The sequence below is a fragment of the Aulonocara sp. 'chitande type north' Nkhata Bay genome, linkage group LG2 (assembly GCF_057382095.1).
Source record: "Aulonocara sp. 'chitande type north' Nkhata Bay isolate Kocher_YH1m ecotype deep benthic linkage group LG2, A_spYH_male_GT1.1, whole genome shotgun sequence".
Taxonomy (NCBI): domain Eukaryota; kingdom Metazoa; phylum Chordata; class Actinopteri; order Cichliformes; family Cichlidae; genus Aulonocara; species Aulonocara sp. 'chitande type north' Nkhata Bay.
In genome coordinates this window covers 38,972,803-38,985,365 of record NC_141345.1, presented here as the reverse complement: position 1 = coordinate 38,985,365, position 12,563 = coordinate 38,972,803, and the positions used below count along the sequence as shown (strand labels likewise).

General features: G+C 39.3%; 1 protein-coding gene and 1 long non-coding RNA gene across 2 annotated transcripts; both read right to left on the bottom strand.

Moving 5' to 3' along the window:
• Window positions 1-522: 522 nt before the first annotated feature.
• LOC147338413 (uncharacterized) lies at window positions 523-3,647 on the bottom strand. The gene is made up of 2 exons (XM_086264712.1): window positions 3,596-3,647; window positions 523-2,256 (listed from the first exon to the last, which is right to left on the bottom strand). The coding sequence occupies exons 1-2, from the start codon at window positions 3,624-3,626 to the stop codon at window positions 1,280-1,282; spliced, it is 1,008 nt and encodes a 335-aa protein (XP_086120838.1). The 5' UTR covers window positions 3,627-3,647; the 3' UTR covers window positions 523-1,279.
• Window positions 3,648-6,799: 3,152 nt separating this feature from the next.
• Window positions 6,800-8,146, bottom strand: LOC147338412 (uncharacterized). Its single transcript, XR_015125103.1, has 4 exons — window positions 8,085-8,146; window positions 7,553-7,973; window positions 7,088-7,256; window positions 6,800-6,992 (listed from the first exon to the last, which is right to left on the bottom strand). It is a non-coding gene; the product is annotated as an uncharacterized LOC147338412 (long non-coding RNA).
• Window positions 8,147-12,563: the final 4,417 nt, after the last annotated feature.

The following is a 12,563-nucleotide window of genomic DNA, read 5'->3' as shown; positions in this document are numbered from 1 at the left end:
GCCAGGGCCTCCGCTCCTGGCCGCCACCCGACACACAATGCACCCGACCCCTATGGCGCCTCCTGCGGGTGGTGGGCCTGCGGGAGGATGGGCCCATGTCTCCTCTTCGGGCTGTGCCCGGCCGGGCCCCATAATAATTAATTATTGCCACATTTAATTAATTCATTATGGCAGTCCTGGCACTCCATAGGGTAACACCATACGAAATGACAATAAACTTCTTGAGTCTTGAAATGGTGGAGAATCCCAGATTTAAGCCCTAAAGGAGTGACCCCAAGGGGGTCTACGATGACCTAAACTAGGATGACCTGAATTACTGAGAACCTTCACAGATTTATTTTGAACAACACTTCACATTTGCATTTCCACTAATTGGAGCACAAATAATTTTTAATATCTACAGCATCAGTTAAAACCAATAAATCTGAGAAGTCAAACGCATAAAGAATAAACAGTAAAACACACCTGCTATGATTGATGTTCTTATTTTTTTTTTTTTTTTTTTTTTTGGGGGGGGGGGGGGGGGGGGGATCGATTTCCAAAGACACACTGCATACAGAGAAAAGTAAAAAAAAATCCCTTAATATCTTTGAATAATTGATTAAGATTTATTTTCTATGGGTTGCATTAGGAAATGGGATGGGAAAAAAAATGAAACATTAGACATTTCTTTGCCAAAATTGGATTGAAAAAAACTGAATAATTAGTTATTTAGATAGAAGAAATTGTAATTGGGCTTACCATTAAACACATCACAATGTTGTTATTTGGAATCAGGTATAATTTGTGAGGACTTTTATTTGTGTTAATTCAGCTAATGTTATTAATAACATCTGCATAGCATGCCTGTATAAAATATGAGTTATTTGGAATTACAGCTTGGAAATGAAATCCATGACTAATGATTGTAGAACAAAGACACGTCATTTTCAAATTGAACAGAAAATTTTTTATTGATTTTATTTTTCTCCATTTGGCATTTGTTATAAACAACATATGCATATCAATATTTGTCTTTTTTTAAACAACTATTATTTTAGAAGTAAAAAAATAAAAACAATACTTAAACTTAACTAAAAAACTTGCATGATCAAAGTGAGTAAAATGTAAAGAAAAAAAAAACCCAGAGCAACTGTGTAAAATCAGTAACAAAAAAACTCACATGATCACAAAGGTCTTGAAAATTTAGTATAATTAAAAATTGCAACCAAAGAACTCTGAGATCAACAGGATCTAACATTCACATTCTCTCTCTGGACATGACCTTGTCCTTGTGTTGTCATTGTGTTTTCATTCCTTCCTCTGTTGTATCTCCTGATCTCAAATCGTTTTTTTCTTTAACTGTGGTCTCCATCTGTGGTCCCTGTTCCTTTATCTCTGTGTCCTCTGTGCTGAGTGCTTTGTCTTTTTCTGTAGTCTCTGTCTGTGTTCTCATTCCTTCCTCTGTTGTTCCTTCTGATCTCAAATTATGTTTTTCTTCAGCTGTGGTCTCCATCTGTGGTCTCTGTTCCTTTATGTCTGTGTCCTCTGTGCTCAGTGCTTTGTCTTTGTCTGTAGTCTCTGTCTGTGGTCTCATTCCTTCCTCTGTTGTTCCTTCTGATCTCAAATAATTTTTTTCTTCAGCTGTGGTCTCCATCTGTGGTCCCTGTTCCTTTATGTCTTTGTCCTCTGTGCTGAGTGCTATGTCTTTTTCTGTAGTCTCTGTATGTTTCCCATTTTTATCTTCAGCTATGTCAATTGTGCTCAATCCTTTGTTCTTTTCCTTATTTTTTCTTGTAATTTCTCTGACTCTTTGTATGACTTTTTGTCTTTTGCTGGTATCTTTAGGTGCCTCTTTAGTCTTGTGACTTCTGAGCATCTTTGGACTTAACAGCTGTTTTGCAGTCAGGCTCTTTGGTCTTTTTCTTTCTTGCTTGTTGCCCTTTTGCCTTGTTTCTCTGCTTTCATCACACTTCGCCAAAGAGCTTTTCTTCATTAGAGACCTTTTCCTCTTTTTTGGGTGTGCCACTGGAGACTCATAGCTAGTCCCAGGGCCATCTTCTTTTACTCTAACTGTGTCTTTGTTTTCAGTTGTTCCTTCTTCCCTCAAATCGTTTTTTTCTTTAACCCTGGTCTCCATCTGTGGTCCCTGTTCCTTTATGTCTTTGTCCTCTGTGCTGAGTGCTTTGTCTTTATCTGTAGTTACTGTGTGTTGCCCATTGTCATTTGTCCTCAATCCTTTCTCTTTTTCTGTAGTCTCTCTCTGTGTTGTCATTCCTATTGAGTAACATAGAGGTTGCACAGTAAGACACAAGGGATAGGGAAGCATATCCATTATATTCAGTGTTGGGGAGTAACGGAATACATGTACCGCCGTTACGTATTTAGAATACAAAATATGAGTAACTGTATTCCGTTACAGTTACAGTTTAAAAAGGTGGTATTCAGAATACAGTTACTTTGTTGAAATAAATGGATTACACTGCGGTACTTTCCCGTTTCATTTTGTCGCGGGTCAGGACTGTTTGGGTTTTGTTTGACAGCTACGTTCTGTTGTTCCAGGCGGCAGCGTTACGGTTGCCATGGTTACAGGGCGACGCTCTCTCTCTCTCTGCGCGACTGTGTGTTTCCTGGGTGAGAGAGCGCCTTTTCGTTGTTGTTGTTGTGCTAAGCTAACAGGCAGAATGCTACAAGCATAGCTCTAAAGAATGTAGCATCATGGGCAGTGTAGTCAGTGTTGCAGGGAGAATGGACTGCCATACACGTTATGGGTCTGTGAGCGCGAGGAGGGAGAAAAAGGGGAGTGGAAAGGTACGAGTTGTCGTCGAGGAAAACGGGAGCTGGAAGCATGTAAATATAATAATAACCACTTCAGCCAAGAAGAGTGCCTGACGAGCCCAGTTGTAAGTAAGCTATTAAGACTCGACTGTACACCGTGTTTGTGTTTTCCTCCGAAAACAATAAGTTCCGTTGGAGCAGCCTTTCAACGCCTCTCTCTGTCTCTCGCAAAAAAAGTGACCCACACAACAAAGTAAAGCTATTTTTCGGCTACGAGCCGACAGGGACCCCGCCGTATTAGTCAGAGGTCCCTTTACTACGGTTCGGAGCCGCGGACCTTCAGTAATAGTAATAAATCACACAGCAATAGTACATTCACGTTGTTGTAAAAAGCATGATAATATATTAAGTAATCCAAAGTATTCAGAATACGTTACTGTCATTGAGTAACGTAACGGAATACGTTACAGAATACATTTTGGGGCATGTATTCTGTATTCTGTAACAGAATACATTTTAAAAGTAACCTTCCCAACACTGATTATATTGCTATATACTCCCCCTAATACAATCCTATATAAACATCACAAATGCTACTGTTTGTATATGTATTATATATTTGAAGAAAAATCAAAAGTCCAACAAGTGATTATAAATGAGCAGTCTGTTATAATTGAAAGCAAAAAGTTCTGTCATATATTTCTGTAAATCTGAGATTCTGAACTATATATACATACAGATTACAGCTGGTAAGTAAATATTATATAATTTCTCATTAACAGAGATATTATTGGGGTTATTAGAGTTGTCCTTATGGAGAAATGAACTACACACTTACCAAGTGCTTCAGGGATGTGTGTGGTGGCCATCTGGAGAAAATCAGTGATGTGGACAGGATCTACAAGCATTTCTAAAAGACACAGAATGTTTTTATGTTCCTGCAGCTCCAGTCATGCTCATTCATGCTGCACGCAATGATGTAAATATAAAACAGGTTGTATTTCAGACCTAATACAGATTTTTATGATATATTGAATTGAAATTGCTAATTCAAGCAACCAATGGTTTATGAAGAAACATCCTGAAAAACAACAGGGGTGCACAAAAACAACAGGTTGTAGTTTAGACCTAATTTTTTTCAAAAAATTATTTTGTAAGGAAGAAGAACTGGCGACCAGAGCTCACAGTATATGAAAATGAATTGGATTGCCATTTTGAACTTAAATCTTACTTTCAATCCAGAATACTAACCCTTTCAATTTATTTATCCTACTTCCTAAACTTTCCAAGTTTACCAAGCTTAGTACTGAATATAACACATTCATGTGAAAAATTAATTCTTCGATCTTAAATATGATCAACCTATCTCTAATAATCGGCTATGTACCACAGGCCTTCAAGCTGGCTGTAGTTAAACCTTTACTCAAAAAGCCATCTCTAGACCCAGCAGTCTTATCTAATTATAGGCCAATCTCCAACCTTCCTTTCATATCAAAAATCCTTGAAAGAGTAGTTGTCAAACAGCTAACAGATCATCTGCAGAGGAATGGTTTATTTGAAGAGTTTCAGTCAGGTTTCAGAGCTCATCACAGCACAGAAACAGCTTTAGTGAAGGTTACAAATGATCTTCTTATGGCCTCTGACAGTGGACTCATCTCTGTGCTTGTCCTGCTAGACCTTAGTGCAGCATTCGATACTGTTGACCATAATATCCTATTAGAGCAATTAGAACATGCTGTAGGTATTACAGGTACTGTGCTGCAGTGGTTTGTATCATATCTATCTAATAGACTCCAATTTGTGCATGTAAATGGAGAGTCCTCTTCACACACTGAGGTTAATTATGGAGTTCCACAGGGTTCAGTGCTAGGACCAATTCTGTTTACATTATACATGCTTCCCTTAGGCAGTATCATTAGAAGACATAGCATACATTTTCACTGCTATGCTGATGGCACCCAGCTCTATCTGTCCATGAAGCCAGATGACACACACCAATTAGTTAAACTGCAGGAATGTCTTAAAGACATAAAGACCTGGATGGCCGCTAACTTTCTGCTTCTTAATTCAGATCAAACTGAGGTTATTGTACTCGGCCCTGAAAATCTTAGAAATATGGTATCTAACCAGATTCTTACTCTGGATGGCATTACCTTGGCCTCCAGTAACGCTGTGAGGAACCTTGGAGTCATTTTTGACCAGGACATGTCCTTCAACGCACATATTAAACAAATATATAAGACTGCTTTCTTCCATTTTCGCAACATCTCTAAAATTAGAAATATCCTGTCTCAGAGTGACGCTGAAAAACTAGTTCATGCATTTATTACTTCCAGGCTGGACGACTGTAATTCATTATTATCAGGATGTCCAAAAAACTCGCTGAAAAGCCTTCAGCTAATCCAAAATGCTGCAGCAAGAGTCCTGACAGGGACTAGAATGAGAGAGCATATTTCTCCTGTTTTGGCTTCCCTTCATTGGCTTCCTGTTAAATCCAGAATTGAATTCAAAATCCTGCTCCTCACATACAAGGTCTTAAATAATCAGGCCCCATCTTATCTTAATGACCTTGTAGTACCATATCACCCTATTTGAGCGCTTCGCTCTCGCTCTGCAGGCCTACTTGTTGTTCCTAGAGTATTTAAAAGTAGAATGGGAGGCAGAGCCTTCAGTTTTCAGGCCCCTCTTCTGTGGAACCAGCTTCCAGTTTGGATTCGGGAGACAGACACTATCTCTACTTTTAAGATTAGGCTTAAAACTTTCCTTTTTGCTAAAGCATATAGTTAGGGCTGGACCAGGTGACCCTGAATCCTCCCTTAGTTATGCTGCAATAGATGTAGGGTGCCGGGGGATTCCCATGATGCATTGAGTTTTTCCTTTCCAGTCACCTTTCTCACTCACTATGTGTTAACAGACCTCTCTGCATTGAATCAGATCTGTTATTAACCTCTGTCTCTCTTCCACAGCATGTCTTTATCCTGTCTTCCTTCTCTCACCCCATCCGGTCGCAGCAGATGGCCGCCCCTCCCTGAGCCTGGTTCTGCCGGAGGTTTCTTCCTGTTAAAAGGGAGTTTTTCCTTCCCACTGTCGCCAAAGTGCTTGATCATAGGGGGTCATATGATTGTTGGGTTTTTCTCTGTATCTATGAAGCGCCTTAAGCGCCAACTTTTGTTGTGATTTGGCGCTATATAAATAATTGAATTGAATTGAATTGAAAAAAGGAAATATCAATATCCTAAATTTTGATAGTCTCATTTCCTTGACCATTTTTGTCTTTGTGTTTTTTGACAGTATAGTTCATTTTATCAGTAGGTATCTTTAATTTGATTACTATTTTGCTTATTGTTTAGATATTTTATGTTGTTTCTTTCTGCATTTGTATGTTTAGTTATGTGTTGCCACTGGTTAGTTACTGGTCACGTTTCCTGTTTTTGGTGCCAATTTTATGTTGTTTAGTTTAACATTTACCCCCTGATTAATTTTGTTTTCTACATCTGTGGTAGATTCTCTCTGCTTTATTTTTGTCCTCCTGAACTTTGTATACGAATTAGTATCCATGGTGTGCCTCTGTTTCCTTGTGGTGACATACTGTTTTCCCATGTAGAAAGTAGATAAAAAGAAAGTAAACAGAAACTAGAAAATGAAGCCTAACAGCTCTGCATTTCCTAGTTTCTGTTTACTTTCTGTTTTGTACATTGTATACAGTGGTACTTCTGAAATATCATTGTGTTTGTCCGCTATATGATATGTTGAACTGAAATTGCTAATCCAAGCAACCAATGATTAATAAAGAAAAACCATGAAAGTTATCAGGGTTCCACAAACTTTTGCATGCCACTGTGTAAATACAGCACAGAAAATATATACTTGTATACAATTTATACTTTAGATTATAACATTTTGAGTCCTCCTTCCTCACTACATCACAGTAATGACATTGTGACATTTATAAATAATGTATTTGTTACACATGCTAGGTAACGACAGTGATGAATAAGTAGTAAAGTTGGATCTTACGTGATTTTTTGATCCGGATGGCTTGCCTGTGGGTGTGTAACTCCCTTCTGCTCTTCTTCATTTCCAACTGAAGTGCAAATAAAGTCCCCTTTAAAGCCTTACGGGAGGCTCTGACCTCTGGCAGTTGTGCATCAATTAGAAATTTCAAGAACGCCCTCACATTTCCAATCCGAATCCTTTTGGTTGTCACGGCATGTTTATTCAGATAAGTTGTCCATCTAAAAAAGGCCCACAAACAAACACAAATCAGTAATCACTTTAGTATTATTGAGATTACTGGACTAATATATCACAGATATTTGTAAAAATGTACTCAGTCAGTCTTTCTCTGTTGTCCATAAATGCAAACGTCATTGCAGGGACTTGATTGTGAGACATGAAATATGCCCAGGCACGGACATATTGGACCCGTTGTTTGGCGTTGTCGACATCCTTTTTACTTGTTCCACAAATGTGCTGAAACCAAGCATTCAGGACTTTCTCTGTTTAAAATAAAGTGTAGTAACAACATAGCAATTAGGAGTGTCATGACAAATTGATGAAGTACAGAAAAGATTCTTCTAATTGAATTGGTTGACAATGATATTTGGAAGATATTGCTAATTAGCAGGATTTAACTTCCTTGATAGAATTCAATTAAATTCCATTCAAGTCACAACATTTGCCTCAAGGCACTTTATACTTTAAGATAGAGCCTACAATAATAAATAGAACAACCAGTTATCCAAATTCACATTACACTACACAACAAAAAACACTTTTGTTAAATAATTCATACCAAATTTAGGAAGCGGGGCTGTTGGGTCAGGTTTATGTCTTTCAAATTTCTGGCGCTTTGGGGGGTTGAGGGGTTTGAGGCCAGGTTTATCCTTAGAGGATTTCAGTCTTTTCAGTTTACTTTTCAGTTGTTGTAGTTTCAAATGCAGTTCTTTGCAATTTTTGCAAGTCTGATGTTGGACTTGAGCATCATCTGACTGATTGACAGGGGAATGGACTGAGCTGTCTTCTCTAATCTCTGCAGATTCTTCACTGGTGTCACTGCTATCACTTTGCTCCTCTTGATCACTGCTTTCAGTCAGCTGCTCTATGTCCAGTGAGGTCACCATTGGAGGCTGTGGATTTGAACGTCTGAGAGCTTTGAGGGCTTTCAGATTAGCCAATCGTTTCGCTGTCCTCATTACTTTCTTCTGATCTGATTTCTGAAAGGGTATAAACAATAGAACAGCAATGTTTGAGAAAGTTAGTGAAACATGTCACATAAGAATGCATTCTAATTTAACAACAAAATGTAAGCTATACAAAACACTAACCTCAATCTCACAGTGGACATTTTCCAAGTGCTTGTCCAGTCTTATACGGTTTTTAACTTTACATACTGGACAGTCCAGCCTGCCCCTGTAACTGCATATCACATCCAGTTTGACAAATGTAACTACAACTACCACTTTAAATTGTTGCAATGTTTTTTCATATACTGTATGACAGTGACTTACACTGTAGAGCAGTAATTTAGCAGTAAATGTAATTCTTCTTTGTTTACAACATGGTGGTATTTTTTTAAATGCTGCCCAACTGCAACATATGGAATCAAGCATATTGGGCATTCTGTCATCTGACGTGGCATTTTTCCTGTAGAGAAGAATACACATCAGAACAGGTGAATAATTTTTTGCCAACAAGTCTTCAAATTGAGGAGCATATGTCCCAATACTTGAAAAATAAGAAGAGAAATATAAGAAAACCTTGATATATATATAAAAAGCCTACCACTTTGAATTGGAATCAGGACTTTGGTGGCATTTTAATGGCAGTTTGAAGGAAGAACTCCTTTTTAACATGGACGGTTATTTAAGATTTGGAAGCATCGCAAATTTGTGTTGTTAAAGAATTTCAAGGGTCAATGTCTCTATGCGCTGATTTCTGTATGTGTACTTATTTACTGTAGGGCTATGTTCCTTTTTGATTTGACACATAATCTGTCTAGCAGGCAGATGAAGCCTAAAAACATTTTTCACTCGAAATGATACGCAGATAGTACGATTAAACTAAATTCAATGGGCGCTCACAGACAATTACATAGGTCTTAATGTGTGGTGCTACAAGGTATAAAAGTATGAACAAAATAAAAACATTTAGTTACTCACTTTTTTTCTTGACTGTGACAATATGTCACCATTCACGTAGGAATTAAGAAAGGAAACCTAAAAAAAATGAAAAAACGAAATAAGAATAATGGGAAACAGGGAAATTAAAATCTTTTAAACATTAGTGATTTATATTTAATAGTTGGAATTTTACTATTTAAATGTTACAAAAGAGATTAGGGATTGGGATCTTACAGTTGGAAGGATTTAGTGAATTTTATCCCAACTTCCCTCTATGTAATTCCACAATCTTCAACTGAAACACTAACAGCTCTGCATATAACCTACGGGGATCTTAGCATTCAGATCTTCCAACCCATCATGCCCTCTGCTTTTATCATGTGATCTCTTACCAATAGTGTATATCTGAACTTGGAATGGAGGATTACTCGTTTGGAACTTTAAATGTAACTTAACTAACATAATTTGCATATCTTCCTTTGGAGATGTTGTTAGTGCGAAGTATCACTCATTTGAATTTATTACTTATGTTATAAAACAAGTTTAAATTTTGAACCTAGAATGTCTTTTTAGCATAAATCACATTTGAAATTGGCAAAAAAACAAAAAACAAAAACAAAACACAATTCCCCTCTCGCCCATAAGGGCGTTTGGTCTTACTTATAATATAAGTATTATATTATAAAATGAGGTTTAAACTTGAACCTAGAATTCCTTTTTAGCATATATTGCATTTGTAATTTGGCAAAAAAAACCACCCAAAAAACAACAATTCCCCTCTCACTCAGGGCGCTCTGTCCATCAAGCTCAGGTCTGCTACAAGAAGCCTGGGAGCTTGAGGGCCCTGTGCAGTATTCAATTCATTTTAGGTCAATTTTATTTATGTCGTGCCAAATCACGACAACGGTCACCTCAAGGTGCTTTATATTGTAAGATAGACCCTACAATAATACATACAAAAGATGATTGAGATACAAAAGTATCTTAGTGTCACAGGCTGGGTCTCTGACCCAGCGCTCTGAGTTCATGTTTGTATTTGTCTCATTTTGTTATGTGATTAGTTTTGTGTCATTTCGTCTCTGTCTTTAGTTTGGGCAGCTTTTGTTTATTGTTCCTCTGGTTTTCTATGTTTTGGGTTCTTGTATTTATTCATTATGTATTAGGTCTGTTAGTTTGTGCTGTCATGTCTAGTTTTAGTGTTTCCTGTTTTATTCTGACAGTGTCATGTGTTCTTTGTTTATTGTATTTAGCTTTCCTCTCCTGGTCCTGTCATTAGGTTTATGTTAGTCAGCTGTTCCCCTCATGTGTCTCTACTTCCCCTGATCACCTCTTGTATGTATTTAAGCCCTTTGTTTTCTTCATGCCATTGTCGGTTCGTCTGTTTACCTCAGCCATAGTTCTAGTTTTCGTCTGTTAATTCCACGTTAGTCTTAGTCTGTTTATCTCACCAGAGTTACAGTTATAGTCTTAGTCTTTGCCTGTTATTTTCCACCTCAGTTATAGTTATAGTTTTTGGTCTTAGTACCTTTAGTGTTTTGTTTCTTAGTGTTTTGCCAGTTTGTTTTGGTTTCCTGGTTTAACCCTGCCGTCATTTAAATAAAGCCTCACCTTTCTGTTAAACCTTACTACTCCTCATCGTCATCTGCTTTTGGGTCCTGTTTCCACACACACCGGCGCACCCCGCCGTGACACTTAGTTCTTCCTAGGACTGTGCCCTCTGTATTTCTCAAGCTTCTTGTGTTCCTTCTTCCTGATGTTGCTGTCATTCGGAAATGCTACGTCTAACACTACAGCCATCTTCTTCTGTGATTTCCACAGAAGAAAGAAAACAGTAGAAGTCCAGTTGGTTATCCATCAACATTTTTTCTGTCTGCATCTAGAAGTCCCACAAGATTTTAGTTCGGTCATTCTCGATGACCCTAGTGGGCGTCTCCCATTTTGACTTCCAGGCCATATTGGCACAGATGTTCCTGTGTACTATTCCAGCCACTTGGTTATGATGTTTCATGTATGCTCTACTTGCTAGCATCTTGCACCCTGCTGTTATGTGCTGGATTGTCTCAGGGGCATCTTTACACACACTTCACATGGGGTTTTGCCTGGTGTGATAGACACCCAGCCTCTATGGACCCTGTTCTCAGAGCTTGTGCCTGTGCTGCCATGATTAGGGTTTTGTTAGCAGCTGGATAGCGTATGTATGTATAGGATTAATTTGTAGTTGACAATACTTTGGGTGTCAGTAGGACTACCAAGACTCTGTATAAGTAAGCATATCATTTTATCTACTTTATTTAGACTTACCCACAACACTGGTCGTAATTGTTGTATTGTTCATAATGTTTGCACTCCGTGCTGATTGTCCCTTGGTTGAGAGCATGCCTGGATCTAAACCTAGTCAAGCTGGTCATGTCAGTACAGACCACAAGTGTCATGGAGGAGTTTGCTGATATGTTCAAGGGCATATTCCCAGGAGAATGCGACTTACACATTGACCCAGACGCCATGCCCGTCGTGTGTCTCAATCCAGAGAAATGTGTCATAGGTGCCACAGAAGTGAGTTACTTTGGACACAAACTCACCCAGGAGGGCATCCAGCCAGACCCAAAGAAACTACAGGCCATCAAAGACATGCCGCCTCCTGAGAATAAGAATGAGCTAGAGACAATGCTTGGAATACTCTCTTTGCAAGCTCCTTTGACTTGGAATGGCGAACTACCTGTCCAGATTCGCACTGCGACTATCAGAAGTGAACGCACCGCTGCGTCAGCTGCTCAAGCAAGACTTGGAGTTTGTCTGGGATCAGAATCACGACAGAGTCTTCCAGCAAATGAAGCATCTCATAACCAGAGAACCAGGCCCCATACTGGCATACTACGACACGACCAAGGAGCTACACCTACAGGTAGATGCATCCAAGTATGGTTTGGGAGCTGTGTTGATGCAGGACGGACACCCAACCGCATATGCTTCAAAGACACTGACCCCAACAGTGGTTAACTATGCACAGATCGAAAAAGAAGCGTTTTCACACCTACATATATGGCAGAAGAGTCATCGTCGAGTCGGACCACAAGCCGTTGGAGCACATACTGAAGAAGCCAATCTCTGTAGCCCCTGCTCGTCTGCAGCGCATGCTATTACAGCTGCAGAGATATGACATATAGATTGTGCACCGGCCCGGAAAAGACATACCTGTGGCCGACACACTATCCAGGAAACCATTGCTCGACCAAGACAGCACGCTAAGCGAAGGCATGGAGGACCAGGTCCACTCAGTGATAAACAGCCTCCCAGTAAGTGACAAAAAGCTTTCAGAACTACAGGCTGCAACAGGACGCGACCCGCAGCTCACCCTGCTGAAGCAAACCGTGCATGATGACTGGCCTGAGGACAGGAAAAAATGCCCTAAAACCCTTTTGGACTTCTGGAATTTCAGAGATTAAATCTCGCACTTCCATGGCATCATCTTCAAAGGTGACAAAATCATAATGCTAACAGCCCTAAGAAACAATATGCTGGAGAGAATCCACACTGGGCACATGGGGATTGAGAGGAGTAAGCAGAGAGCAAGGGATGCCCTCTTCTGGCCAGGCATGGGCAAGGACATCTTTGCCACGGTGGAAAACTGTTTCATATGTCAGGAGAGGTGCGCAGCGAACCCCAAAGAACCCCTCATTCCACACC

Excerpts from the sequence above, each read along its gene's own strand:
- LOC147338413 (XM_086264712.1), bottom strand. The coding sequence starts at position 3,626 with ATGGCCACCACACACATCCCTGAAGCACTTG. Across the intron at positions 2,257-3,595 it reads ACACATCCCTGAAGCACTTG|GAATGACAACACAGAGAGAG; the intron begins GTAAGTGTGTAG and ends GTTACTCAATAG.